The sequence below is a fragment of the Lycorma delicatula genome, chromosome 2 (genome assembly GCF_047948215.1).
Source record: "Lycorma delicatula isolate Av1 chromosome 2, ASM4794821v1, whole genome shotgun sequence".
NCBI classification, from domain to species: domain Eukaryota; kingdom Metazoa; phylum Arthropoda; class Insecta; order Hemiptera; family Fulgoridae; genus Lycorma; species Lycorma delicatula.
Genome location: NC_134456.1, coordinates 232,116,326 through 232,131,600, shown reverse-complemented (window position 1 = coordinate 232,131,600; position 15,275 = coordinate 232,116,326). Strand labels below are relative to the sequence as shown.

Sequence of the window (15,275 nt, the reverse complement as noted above, 5' to 3'; positions counted from 1 at the left end):
TTACATCGCTATCTTTTTCAGTCCATTTCTTCTGCTATAAAAGATTATCATTATCTAGTAACTTCAGTGAATTTATAAATATTTAAAAACATACAATAGTAAGCTTGTTGTAATATTTCTGTTCATCATTGTGAATCAATTGAGAACATTTTGAGTTTTGGTGAGTTAAACAAATTTTATATTCTCTCACAGTTTTCTGAAATAATGCTTTTAAGATTGTGCGTGTTATTTTAATTAATTTGTAAATGCTACTTATTTATTTTGTCATTAATAATTTACCCTTAACTTCTTTTTTTTGTTCCAGTGAACAGAGTATAGCATCAGCCCGGGCCTCTGTCATGGTCTACGATGATGCGAATAAAAAATGGATACCAAGTGGTAGTTCATCAGGGCTCTCAAAAGTACACATCTTCCAACACCAGTTAAATAATACATTCCGAGTAGTTGGCAGAAAGCTTCAGGATCATGAGGTTCTTATATTTAATTTTTTCTCTACTGTATCAAATCAGTGTTTATAAACATTGTTTACAATAAAATTGGGTCTATTAACTCCTTTGCACTATCATTTCGCGCGCGCGTGTGTGGTGTGTGTGTGTGTGTATATATATATATTTAGTTCTTAAAATATAAGAGGCATCAGTTGCAGTTCTTTTCCTTTGAGTAGTGGGGTTCACTGTACAACCAAGCCCTGCAATGTATGGACTAAAGATGTCACTATAGGCATAAATATCACCTGCATTTTTATGGGTTTGGTAAACTGATGTGCAACAGTATATTTGGGTTAATGAAGACTGCAACACAAAGTCTCTATCTCCACTAAGCCCGACAAGGGATCTTACTATTTTAATTTCAGTCGCTTAGGGGAACAATGTAGCTAATCACATCCAACTGTTAAGGTTATGGTTCCAAACAAAGACATTTAATATTGAAAATTTTCTAGGTACATGTACATTTCATCAGGTTGTTTTGTGTTATGAAAGCCTCCTATGAAAATGTACTATTTCAAGATCGCTTTATTGTATAGATGTACTGGAACATTTTGATAGATAATTAATTTTGATTTTATGGAAAGGAATGATTGAGACTAAAGTGGAAAATAATTTCTTTTAATTTTAAGTAGTATCTACTTAAATATTCTATTCCTAATTTTCTAATTTAAAAAATACATACAGTAGCATGTAAATTAATCTGAACACAAGGAATTTTTTTAATTTTGCGGCTATACTACTTGACCAAACCCATTCTTTAACTTGTCTGTATAATGTGAGGTTATTGTTTTTTGGTTATTTAGCAGTTTTCTTGTTATAAATACTTTCTGTCAAAGTTTATTTCATCTTTTACTATAGAAACTTATTTTAGTATTTTTTTGAATGTATAATAATGGACATTACTCCAAGAAAGCGTTTGAAAATCATTTCTCTTTCTGAGCATGCCAGTATGACACAACAAGTAGCCTTTGAGTGTAATGTACTGGGGACAGTGAATGCTGTTTTGAACCAATTTAAAGAAACTGGTTCCTTTTTACCTCAAAGGAAAAGCAAATGTGACAATAAAAGAAAAATTACACAAAAAAATTGTATCGCTAAAGTTTACTTCATCTACGTAATAATATCAGTAGGGTTTCATGATGAAGTAATCAAAAAAATGTGTAGTACACTTGTGTAATTGATGCCAAATTGTGTATTTATTAAGAATAAAGGAGGACGTATTAATTACTAGATATTCACAAATTGTACAGGTATTTTTTTTTCTAAATAAAGTTACTTTTTATTAAAACCACCTGCGTTCAGATGAATTTGTATATTAATGTACTTTACATACATTTTGATTTTAGATGAATGAAAAATTATATATTACAATACTGAATTAAATCAGACAAAGTTATTCTGTACTGTCCTCATTGTGCTCGGCTAGAAAGAAAAAAGACAGGATTCATATTAGGATTTATATTAAAAATGTGAATAAAAGATTGGACATGTAATGAGAAAAGTGCAACATTCTATTTAATTGTAAAAAGAGATTATTTTTATTATAATGTTTGTTTATGATGAGGTAGATGCAAATAGTTCCTGGAGTACAAGTATTTTTTAAAATACCTTGCATAAAACAAAAATTTTACTTTTTTTTTTCTTTTGGCACCTACAAATTTTGGCTACTGCTGATAAAATGTTCGGAAACATTCATAATACCCGTACTAGAGACTTCCTTTATTTCCTTTGTCACATTGAAAATTTAGTTATCACTGTCAGCAGTATTGTTTTCCTTTCAAAGTCTCTTCCGGCATGGATTGATATTTTGTTGCATTACTGTGCAAAAGAACTCGGTTGTTAGTTTTCAATTTTATAGGATATTAATTTTTGATTACAACCCACTGTTGACAAAGGATATCAGTATATATTTCCTTGTCTGATGTTTAGCTTTCGTAAATGAAATCTAGTGTTGAATACCCTGCAGATGAAAAAACTTCAACTTAATTTGTTTTTTTCTTTTCTAAAAAAAAGTTTCTTTGATTTACTTCAGTGGATCGATTTTTGTCTGTGGTTCATAAAAAAACTTTATCCTGTGAGTCATGTTACATTGTTCAAAAGATTTTTAATTTGATCTTCCCTCGTGATAAATGATCTGCCGGTATCATCGGTGATCTTCCTTATTCCTGACTTTTGTATTGATGCATTGATGAGAAATACAACTCTTTTACAGAATAATGTAGGGAATATTGTGGCAGCATCCCCCAGATATTTCAAATCCTGGTATTATTTATTTGACAGATTTTCTTGTGTTACTTAAAGATACACTGTCACTGTACTTGTAATCAGGTCTCCATTATTGTTATTATATTCATCAACATTAACAAAACCCTCATGTAAATGGCTTGTTTTCCAAAAAAATTGGATTTTTTTTTATCATTTCACCATATACTTTCTCAAGCAACATTAAATCCCAATTTAAAAAAAAAATGAATGCAAAATTATATACTTTACAATTTTCATTAATAGACTTTTTTACTGCATCAATGTCGCACTAATGATGCATAAACACATAGCCGTTGCTATTTTCTGTAGTAAAACAAGAAAAAATATGAGCAGTATTTTGATTCGATGAATACTGCTAATTATGTAACAGTAATTTCTTTGTCACAGTTATTATTTTGAACCGTTTCCAGAAACTTTTTTTTAAATATACTTACACGATGTTATACCCTGGGGCATTCAGTTGTTTGCAAAACTCCAGGTTGTTAAATAGATTCAGTTTTCTTCCTCTTATGTTATTTTGATTCTTTTAAATCTGTAGCCTTTTTTTGTTTTTCATTTTTTCATAAATATTGTGATAAAAATCCTGTATTTTGATTTAAATAGTCACTTTAGATCATTGGTTTGTTTGTGAAAAAGACAATTTAAGGGACTTTCTAAAAAGAATTAATATCATTAATGTATTAATTACATTCTTGTAAAATTACTGGATAGAATGAGTGCAATATATGGGTTCTAGAGTTTGCTCATAAACTATTAAATGAAGCTTCATTTATATAAAAAAATCATAATAAACACATTTAATTAATTATACATTAGTTTGTCTGCATCACCAAAATTTCTGTTGTTTGAGACAGTAATTACTCTTCCTACTGTGTTTAATGTTTCAGTTAATTCATTACTGCTTTAGATTAACACCTTTTTGTAGATGTTCATAAGTAAATAATTTCAGTGTTTTCTCTAGGTTCCACCTATTTTAAAAAGATTCAATTTATTCTCATTAATTAGTATTGTACTGATATGCTAGAAAAATTATACATATTACGTATTCAATTTAGTATAAGATTAATATTAACAAAAAATGCATTTATTAAGAGTAAAAACAAGTAATTTACAAGAATTTCATAAATATTTTGGTCTTTATTGTATTTTGATATTTTCAGGTTGTTATCAATTGTGTCATATTAAAAGGTCTCAAATACAATCAAGCAACACAAACATTCCATCAGTGGAGAGATAATAAACAGGTTTATGGATTAAATTTTAGTAGTAAAGAGGATGCAGACTCATTTGCCCGTGCCATGCTTCATGCTTTGGATGTAAGTAATACTTTTTTCATAAAAAAGATTATTTAATTAAATTTTTTTAATTAATAATGAGATTGCAGACAAATTTTCTCATACCATGTTTTGATGTGATTGCGACTTCGTTTAATACAGAACCATGTTTGTGATTTTCTTATTGTAAATACTTACAGCTAGTCACCTGAATGGTACATTGGAACTCCTTTTAAGATAAACAAATGATTACAGGTAGACACAATGTATGAAATTTTATTTAATTTTTTATTTAACACTTCTCACATTTCAAAGTTGTTTATTTCCAATCTAAGTCATTCAAATACAAGCAAATGGAATTGAATGAATTTCATGTGTTATGTATGCTTTGTTACTTTTATTTGACATCCAAAAAATAAATAACCCACTTAAATTTAAAAAAAAAATTGTTTTTAGCTTTAATATTACCTACACAGACTCAAATATTTGCCATTGTTCATTGTTGATGGTTGCTCCTCATCGTGGAACTTTCATTGTAGTTAATCGGTTTCTATAAATATTGTAGATTTTGAAATATCGTGTGTCTAATAAGTCTTTAAGATATCCCATATCTGCATAACCCTTTTTTTTTATGTTTGTCTAAGACGCACTTCTCAACCTGGGGGTTACAGTTATATGATAGAGGATTCGTGAAATTAGCCTACAACTTTACATGTAAACAATAATGAAATCATTTTATAAGAAAAAAATTATCCATTTTAAACATATTACTTACATTTATAAATACACATGTAAAGAAAATAAATTAATGTGATGGTTGCGTTTGTTTTTAATTAAAAAATTTCTCTATACATTTTTGATGTTATTTTCTATGTTTCTATGATTTTTCTATATTAGAAACACACAAAAGCAAATTGTTTTCAAGTGATAAAAGAAGATTCCCATATTTACTTTTTAGTGCAGCCATAGATGAAAATCCTTTTTTACAGAAGTAAGATGTGGCGAAATGGAATTAATATTTTCGATGCTTCTGTGACTAAATTCCCATTTCCACTTCGACGAGCAAGCCAGAATGTATCTAAATCTTCAAATGTAGTTGTAACATTTTATCGGCAGACATTTCGATGAGCTGGTTGTAAACCTCTACTGGTAACTTAGTAGCTGCAGCAACATTTTCACTGAATTGATTCAATACCTATCTCTTAAAGAGATCATTTTTATTTTCCAGGAAACACTCTGCCATCTGAACTTTTAGCTCACATAAATGCATCTTCATGCTATCCAAACTGTGGTGAATAATTGTGTCTTCTTCATCGAAATTTTTCCCAATATAATCAGAAGTGAGTGGAAAGATATCAAAATTTTTGCGTTAAAGGTGAATAATCCAGATATCAAGCTTCTTCTTAATGAAAGCGTAAATTTTGTCTGTCATTAATAAAATGTTTTTATCATTGACCTTGTGAATTCACATTCAAGTTGTTTAAATACAGAAATACATCAGCTAAGTAAGCCAACAGCATCATATACTCATTATTCTGTAAAAACATTGTGAATAGTGTTTGTTTATCATGGAAAAATGTTATTAGTTCATCTCGCAATTCCAATAACTGGGTTAACACTTTCTCCCACAAATATCATCTGACTTCTGTACGAAAAAGAAGAGATTTTTTTTCTTTTCGCCCATTTCTTTGCATAGTTTAGCAAACAGCCTATTCTATAATGGTTGACTTTTAATAAAATTAACAATTTTTACAGCTGTACAAAGAATTTGAGATTTCTTGCAAGAGCATTTCTTTGAAGGAAGCAGTGCATTCATTCCACCTTTGGTAAAAGATAGTCTTTTAATATTTTCAGGAATCCACTGTTTTTTCCCTGTTATCACCTTTGCACCATCACTACATATTGCAATACATTTTGTTCAATCTGTGTTATAGTTTTTAGTAGCCTCATAAAAACCATCAAAAACACATTGTTCTGTTGCATCACCACGTATTGATTTGCAAAACGACATATATTCTTTGATTGATCTGTCCCTATCGCATTCATATCTCACAAAACATAGGAACAGAGAAATGTATATCACATATGTTGATTCATCAAATTTAATACTAAAAAATTCACTTCGATTTGCTTGCTGAATTTTCTGATCAGGAACGTCAGCAGCTATATCATCGATTTGCCGTGATAGTATATTGTTAGTAAGCAGAAATTTTTTGCTTCTTCTACACCTATTAAATGCTGAATATATAAATTGTAGCAAGCAATATGAGATTTTCTGCTATCGCATGGGGTTTGGACATCTTAGTTACCTCTTAATGCTACGAGATAAGATGCTTCAATTATAATATATCAGTATGGCCTGATTTACAAATAGAAGTTTGTTGATTTCTCAAAATGTGTAATTTTCTTTTGAAAAATTCCAATTCTTTTTCATTTCTTTTTATGATTCGGATGTATTTTTTGTATTTATGAGACAATTGCTTTTAATTTCCAAGTGTTGAATTATCCTGCTGAGAGCACGATGTGTTCAAATGTATTATATGGATGTTTGAACATGATGCTCTTACAGCGAATATTATGTAAGCAGACAAAATTACAAGGAGCACATACACATCAAGTTGGAACCTGTAAATTGCTCTTGTTTGTACACTTCATACATCATCTTCATACCCGTCGCTATCAATGCAACTAAATAGTTTTAACTAGGTTTCATTTGTTGGGGTTGAGGGGGTCACAAAATATTCATTTTATTTATTTTTTTACTTTTTGAGTGTCGTTGAACTAATAAAGTTGAGAATCACTGGTCTAAGGCATTATGGGGCATTTGACATACTGTGAGAGATTTTTTTGTCATGTTTAATTTTTTTTTTAAATTCCACTTTTTTTATTTATTTATATTTTATATAATTTGATTTTTGAATATAAAGGTAAGTGGCGTAAGTAAAATAAGTATTCATACACCGGTATACACTGGAGTTCCATGTAGATTCATTTTTCTTGAATCTACCATCAAGTTGTAACCAGATTGGACACTTTTTTGTGAACATAGAATGTTATTTTTTATTGAGGTTTTGAGTCTTAGTTCCATGTTTATTTCATTTTTATTAAAAAAAAATGGGGTATTAATTAATATTAAAAAAAATATTAATTGCACGTCATTTTTCTGTTGAGTATTTTCATCAAGATTAAATACTGTTTATTTTAATTCTACATTTGGAATGAAATACAGTGGAAAACATGCAGAATAACTAGGGACCAGCATTTTATTTATTTCTTGGAAGTGAATCCTCAATCAAAGTTCTAAACAATTTTTTATATGAAAATAGTTTAAAATTTTATTATCATTAATTAATTCATGTCCCCTGGAAAACCTTTTACTAAATATCAATTATTGTAACCAAACACTGTTCTTGTAAAACAGGAGAAGGAAAAACCTTTATGTTCAGTTACAAATTAATTCATTTCATAAATCTTTTTTCTGAGGTGCATCTATGATCTGTAAATAAAATTAAGTTTTACCTAAAGTAGAGCAAGATCTTTTGACTCATTATTCTTCTTTCTGTTAAGTTTAACCTGAGTGAGTGAACACCAAAAATCTATTTCAAGAGGTGACAGCTTACTGGTAAATAATTAAAGTTAAGAAAAATAGCAGACATAAGTCAAAATTGCAGTTATATCGATTGCCGCAAGTATAGTAAGCTCATTCTTTAATTCATTGAAGCAGGTATTTTATTCATGTGTTATTCCATACAAACAGTAGATAGATAAAAATTGAAATATGGGTGCAAAATGAAATAAGCAAAGCCATATCTGTCTGTCTCTCACAGAACATGATTAGTCAAAACATCTCTACATAAAAGATGATATTACAAAATATTACATGCTCTCTATTTAAGCTTTCTTCCTATTACCATTTTCATAGTTTTTAACTTGTACTATTTACATATCTGCTATAATCTAGTTTCATTATCTTAACTTTGATCTCTTTCTAAATTGAAAGATTCTACTGTGAATGATGACATTTGAATTATAAATGTCGAAATGTTCCGTAGTCTTTGTAATAGATTATAAGCACTTATAACATGAGTACTTTGTGTATACTTGTCTGCCTCTCAGAATAGCTAGAAATTTGTGTTGTGTAAGGGAATTACTTTTTTGATTAAGTTTTGTATTTTGGTGGTGAATTAACCTTATGAAGGATGGCAATGAACTTAAATACAGTAATGAAGGAAAAACAGTCATTTCTTATAAACAGAATGCTAGGTAAGGTGTCTGGTCAGTAGCTGATATAGTGTATTTGGAGATTTTAAATAGAAGTAACATACTTAATATAATTACAAACAATATTCATTGTGAAATGTTATGTAACATCATAATTAAATGTTGTTACCAGTTTTCTCATTGGCAAAAAACTATTACTGTAGCTGCTATATGTTTTACTTCTAAAAAAGATGACATATAAGCAGTTCAGTTATTTATTATGCATACTTGTAATTTATGTTGCATACATAATTAATTAATATATATATATTTTTTTTTTATGCTATTTTCTTATACCGAAGCTGTATATTATTAAAACCTGAGTGTAGGTTGTTAAATAGTAAGTGTTTCTCCTTCCTTTGGTTGACAAATATTAAACAGAAAATAAAATGAAAGGCTAAGTATAACATTTATAAATCATGAAAAATGGTAATTAATAGTTTACAAAAAAATTAATTTACTATATGTACACATGTACATTTTAAGTTAAAGTTACACGTAAGCATATTTTTAAAATTTTTTATTAACTTAGAAAAATGATGTATCATGATGAAACAGAAAGAATTTCAGGACATGTTCTTCTTAAAGTGAAACAATGAATAAACTTCATAAAAATCTGGGCCTGGAAAAGCTTGGTTTTTTAGTTTTAAGCTGTAAAAAATTTCATGCTTGATTTCTGCCTCAAGGGTAAAATAATGCCACAGTGAAATTCTTAGATCTTAAATTAAATGGTAAATTTGATGTTTTTATGTGGTTCTTGATCCGAAAAATAGAATAAAACAGGTTTCAGAAGGGTATGTCCTGTAATTTGTAGGTTTTATATGTACAATATCTTAAGTAAGTAAAAAAAAAAAAAAAAAGAAAATCCGATTAAATTGCCAGTAAACAAATAAAATTTGTCAAAAAAATTTGTAGAGAATTTAATTTTGAGAAAATCTACATAAATAACATCAACTAAACATGAGGAAAAGTCTAAGAAATTTGACTTAATAAAGCAGACTGAAACGTTGAGAAAAAAACTGTATTATAATTTTAAGCCAAACAAGAATCACTTATTGGGAGATATTTAGAAACAAATTCAATTATTAAAAATAATTAAAAATGAATTACAAATTCATAATTGTTCTAAACATTCTTTTACACTGTTTTTACTATCAGCGTTATTCAATAATTAGACACAAATAGCTGTAGAGGCAAAACAGTTGGTAACAGAGTTATGTAACAAAACAGAAACTTGGTAAAAAATTGTGATGACTTTTAATCAGCTGTTTGAGGAAAATAATTTTGTTACAACCTTAACATTTATTTTATGATGTTGAGCCTCTTGAAGTTTATGAGAATTAGTTGAAGAACATGCAGTGATCTGTTTTTTGCTTTCCGATGGTGAAAAATTAGTTAATATTTACTCGTGTATGACTAAACAATATAGGCAAAGTGTGTAGAAGAATTTATAGGCAATTCACTTAAGTGACTGACGAGCACCATTTTCTGGATGTCCAATTGAAGTTTCAACTACAGCACTTGAAACTCGCATAGGCATTCTCATTCAAAAATACTGATGAATTACAGTTGAGATTATAGCTGAAAACCTTGTTGTTGGTCCAGTTGATAACATTATCTCCTAAAAGCTCTTGAGTACCGTAACAGAAATGCAAGATGGATTCCAGGATAGATGACCATAAAGAGACAACAGAGCTGAAACAACAGTATCAGCAGAAAAGTGATGCATTTTTACAGAGTATTCTATCCTGTGATAAGACATGGATTCACCATTATAATCTGGAATCAAAGAGTCAGAGCATTGAATATGGAAGCACACAACTTCACCTGTCAAGAAAAAATTTTCTGAGCCTGACCATCAACAAGAAAATCATGATGACAGTCTTTTAGGATGCAAAGGGTGTGGGTTTTGTTGATTTTTTAGAAGATCAGTGAACAATACACAGCGCATACTACTGTGACATCCTTATTAACAAAGTAAAAAGACACCTTGGATCTCAGCACAAGGGCATCATTCTACTTCACGATATTACCTAGCCGCACACAGATCATGTGACACGAGAAACCATTGACAGATTGCACTGCGAGTATTACCAGGAGTACTCCTCATCAAGGAGTACTACTTCATCCTCCATACAGTCCTGACTTAGCCCTATCAGATTTTTACTTATTTGGTCTATTCAAGGAGAGAAGATCATGTAGAGAAGTACAAGAGAAGGAGAGAAGTACCATGTAGCACCTTATTTGTGCTACATGGTAAGAAGTTTAATAGCAGTAACATCAAAGAAAATTTGCTAAATTGGCTCAAGCATCAAGACAAAGATTTTTTTTTAGGCATAAATACACTGATTCAGAGATGGAACAAGTATTAATGTTGCCAAAGATTATATTAAAAAGTGAAAAAATGGTTAAACATACCGTGTTAGCTCCATAGAATTTTGTGACTTTAATTATTTATTGAATAACCTTCGTATAGTCTACTATATTTAGAATTCTTAGGATGGCTCTTCTTAATTTATCAGGATGTATTGCTATATAAATGATTTTATATAATCCCCCAGATAGTAGTTGTCCATTTTTGCTAGGTTTGGTGATTTATTAATTGGTCTTACCTTTTCCGGTTCAGTTTCTCCACTCCAATTGTTTGTAAATGTTTTATTAAAATAATAAATGACTAAAATACAGAGGAGCCCTGTCATGTTGAAAAAAATCATTTCTTGTCTTGGTTGTAGCAGATTGTTTTCTGAAAGAATTAGGAAATTATTTTCTAAGAAATTTAAGTATTCATCAACTCCTGTAAGACAATCTTAAAAATAAATGATTTAATAATATGCTTATTAATAACCCATAACAAACAACCATAACCATAATATCATACCAAACATTTACTTAAAACCTGTATTGGAAACTATTGTGTCATGTGGATTTTCAGACTCTAATGATGATTATTTCACATAATAACTTAATCTCTTGAAAAAATTGCCATATCAGATTTCATTTTGACAAATGAAATCCTTTTATTAGAGAATCTTTCTTGATAGTTATGACACGCAGCTAACATATTTCCATTTCAATACCCATAAAAAAAAACTATATCTTCATATTGTTAAATTTGAAAAAAAAGCATTTATGAAAATTATACTCAAGGACTGCAATTTTGAAAGCATACAGAACTATTGAATTCAAATGCAGTGTACAAGTTTCAGTTGTAGTTTAAATTATAATTACTTTCCAATATTGAAGTGGTTTTTGTGATATAAAATTAGAGTGTTGTTATGATTTAGTTTTATTTTAAAATTAAAATTATTACAGCATTTTTCTGCGGCATTTTGGTCTGTTCTGTTTTTAATCAGTCAAATTTCTTAAATGCTTCTTTATGTTCATTTGATGTTGCATAAATTTTCTCAAAATTAGATTCACTGGAAAATTTGTTTTGTAACACCAATTTTTTTTTTATAATAATTTTCTAAAAACATGATAGAGATACAGTTATAAGAGCTATTTTATTCAGTATTTAAGATTAAAAAAGAATTAATTAGATACCAAAATTTTATCTAGAATTCTGTACAGAAGAATTGAGAGGAGAGTGGAGGAAGTGTTAGGAGAAGACAAATTTGGTTTCAGGAAAAGTATTGAGACAAGGGAAGCAATTTTAGTGATCAAATTAACAATAGAAGGAAGATAAAAGAAAAACAAACCAACATACTTGGCATTTATAGACCTAGAAAAGGCATTCGATAATGTAGACTGGAATAAAATGTTCAGCATTTAAAAAAAATTAGGGGTAGAAGAACAATTGCTAACTTTTACAGGAACCAAACAGTAAGAGTAATAATTGAAGAACATAAAAAAGAAGCCATAATAAAAAAGGGAGCCGACAAGGATGATCCTTATCCTCGTTACTTTTTAATCTTTACATAGAACTAGCAGTTAATGATGTTAAAGAACAATTTAGATCTGGATTAACAGTAAAAGGTGAAAAGATACAGATACTACGATTTGCTGATGATATAGTAATTCTAGCCGAGAGTAAAAACGGTTTAGAAGAAACAATGAACGGCATGGATGAAGTCCTATACAAGGACTACTGCATGAAAATAAACAAGAACAAAATGAAAGTAATGAAATGTAGTAGAAATAATGAAGATGGATCTTCTAGATGGAAGATGGACCACTGAATGTAAAAATAGGAAAAGATTATGGAGATAGAAGAATTTTGTTATTTGGGAAGTAGAATTACTAAAGATGGACGAAGCAGGAGCGATGTAAAATGCCGAACAGCACAGTTGAAATGAGCCTTCAGGCAGGAACATAATTTGTTTACATGAAAAATTAATTTAAACGTCAAGAAAAGATTTTTGTAAGTATATGTTTGGAGCATAGCTTTATATGGAAGTTAAACTTGGACAATCACAGTACCTTAGAAGAAAAGATTGGAAGCTTTTGAAATGTGGTGCTAAAGGAGAATGTTAAAAACCAGATGGGTGGATAAAGTGACAAATGAAGAGGTATTGCTGCAAATAGATGAAGAAAGAAGCGTTTGGAAAAATATAGTTAAAAGAAGAGAGACTTATAGGCCACATGTTAAGGCATCCTGGAATAGTCGCTTTAATACTGGAGGGACAGGTAGAAAAGGAAAAAGGTGTGCAGGCAGGAAACATTTGGAATATAAAAAACAAATTGTTAGGGATGTAGGATGTAGGGGTATACCGAAATGAAACAACTAACACTGGCTAGGGCATCTTGGAGAACTGCATCAAACCAAATGACTGAAGACAAAAAAAAAGTAGATTCTATCAAATTTATCTCTTAATTTAAATACCTTAATTTATCTCTTCAAGAATTTCAGTATCATTTTGTTCTAACTTGGAGCAGAAATCAGCCTGCAATTTTTCTCAAGCTTAAACTTTGCAAATAAAGTTTTTTCACTTTTAGAATGTCCCAAAACTCGTTGCTACTTCATGAGATATATCCTGTATATGTTTTAACATAAATTATTGTAATTTACTTTCAATGTTGTAATAATAATGAAACATCATAATTATTAAAAATACTCAATTATTTTGACATTTAACTAAAAACATGCACAATTACTTAAACTCTTTTAATTAAGAATATTTAACCACTTTCGAGTGGAACCTTTGGTTCAGACTCATTTACCTTATTTTCATTTCATAACAGCTAAATTTTTTGAGCACTGTGGAATATTTTGCTTCTTTTTCAGTTGGACTTGTTATAGAAATACTAAGCCGCTTGAGCTCACTTACCCTATTTTGCTCATTTTATTATACCAAAAAGTTAAATTTTGACATCTTTGTATACAGTTTTTACACCACTTTCTTAACTATTAATTGCTTTTACACAAGACTAGATGAATATTAAGAAAGTTAATTAAAACTTATTCACTTTAGTAGCTGGTAATAAAACACATGGAATACAGTTGCATGTCATCTGTTTACTATCATAGAAAAAAAAGAGAAATATTAAAGAATTTCTCCCATGACATAGTATTAATAATAATAGTAATGTAGTAAGTAATTATTTCACCATAAAAACTAAGTAATTGTTTTATGTTTATCAAATATTTTATGTTTATTTTGTTGTATAAATGAACAAAGTTCATTACAGATTACACTACTTGCAAAGATGTGATGGTCTCCTATGATCATGTATGTATACATCATATGACATTTTCATTATTTTGCTTATGAAAGCCCTTTGATAATAACAATTGTGCCCAAAAAAGATATGGTACTGTGATTAAATACTTGCATATTGTATTAATTTATTTATATTAAATGTAAGGCATACTTTATTCAGTACAGAATGCTTGCTGCTTAACCTTTATTCTTATTTTTGATCATAAGAATAATAATCTTATTTCCCCCATGCTTCTGTTTTATTCTGCCAGCATGGCTTTTGTTTTTTCAAGTTTTGAAACTGTCTTTGTTTCTTCACATTCTGAAGTACCTCATCATATGTTTCTATTTCTGTACAATTTATCCATTACATTTCACTCAAAAACCATTAAAAAACCTCCAAGCTTCTCTCTGTATTTCTTTCTGAGGTTCACATTTTTAGGCTATAAAGAGTGGTACTCCAAGTTCAAATGTGTATTAGTTTCTTTTTCATATCAAAATGTATGATTTTTAAACTTAGTAATTTTTTATTATATTTTTAAACCCTTAGTAAAATGTAAAACAGAAATGGTAATAAAAAATTAATCAGAATTAATAACTAAATGAAAAATACTTTTGAAAGACTGCAAAAAAATGGTATCTTTATTGATGTTTATAAAATTAAAATAACTTAACAATTGTGACTGTATGAACACAGTAGAAAAGGTAAAGTTAGCATAAAAACAGTTGAACATTGAAACTGCAGGCTATGGATTATTGATTGTGGTGTAAATTACATCTACTTATAAATGCAAGGAATATAAATTATTTGCATCTTTTGTAAGATCGATGTTTCTTAAAGTAATCTTTCTCAAGGTAAGAATTAGATAAAATAAAAATGTATCGTGTAAGAATGATAAATATCATTGAGATAGTATCAATCAACCTTAAACCAATCAAAGAAATATCCCAACCCGTAAGCAAGATTTAAAAAGGGAATAATTGTTTATTGTTCTATTTAATGTGTGCACATTTTACTGGGTTTATGACAGCTTAATGCATGCTGCTAATGGTTTGTATTGTAAAAACCATTCCAACATGGCTATATTTTTAATAAAATCTAAAAGCTAAAATTTTAATTAACTCTCAAACCTTAACTGGTTTTGTAGCATATATTGTAACATATGTAGCATCATATTATTAGTAAGATGAGCTTTGTAAAAATTAGAAAACTTTACAATAAAGATTTTAATAAATTAAAAATTCTCAGACAGCAGCCTTTAACAATGTCTAGTAATGTGATCTGCTGTTATTCAACAGTGAAATTTTTCTGTTGTTACTGATAAAAATTAGTCTTCCAACTGGCATAA

At 29.1% G+C, this 15,275-nt stretch overlaps 1 protein-coding gene across 3 annotated transcripts in view; it reads left to right on the top strand.

Moving 5' to 3' along the window:
* Positions 1-15,275, top strand: part of LOC142319739 (uncharacterized) — a 267,119-nt gene that overhangs the window by 208,710 nt on the left and 43,134 nt on the right. For all 3 annotated transcript variants that reach the window (XM_075357356.1, XM_075357358.1, XM_075357359.1), the window contains 2 exons: positions 305-470; positions 3,914-4,069. In XM_075357356.1, coding sequence (XP_075213471.1) covers positions 305-470; positions 3,914-4,069 — 322 coding nt within the window. The remainder of the gene's footprint in view (positions 1-304; positions 471-3,913; positions 4,070-15,275) is intronic.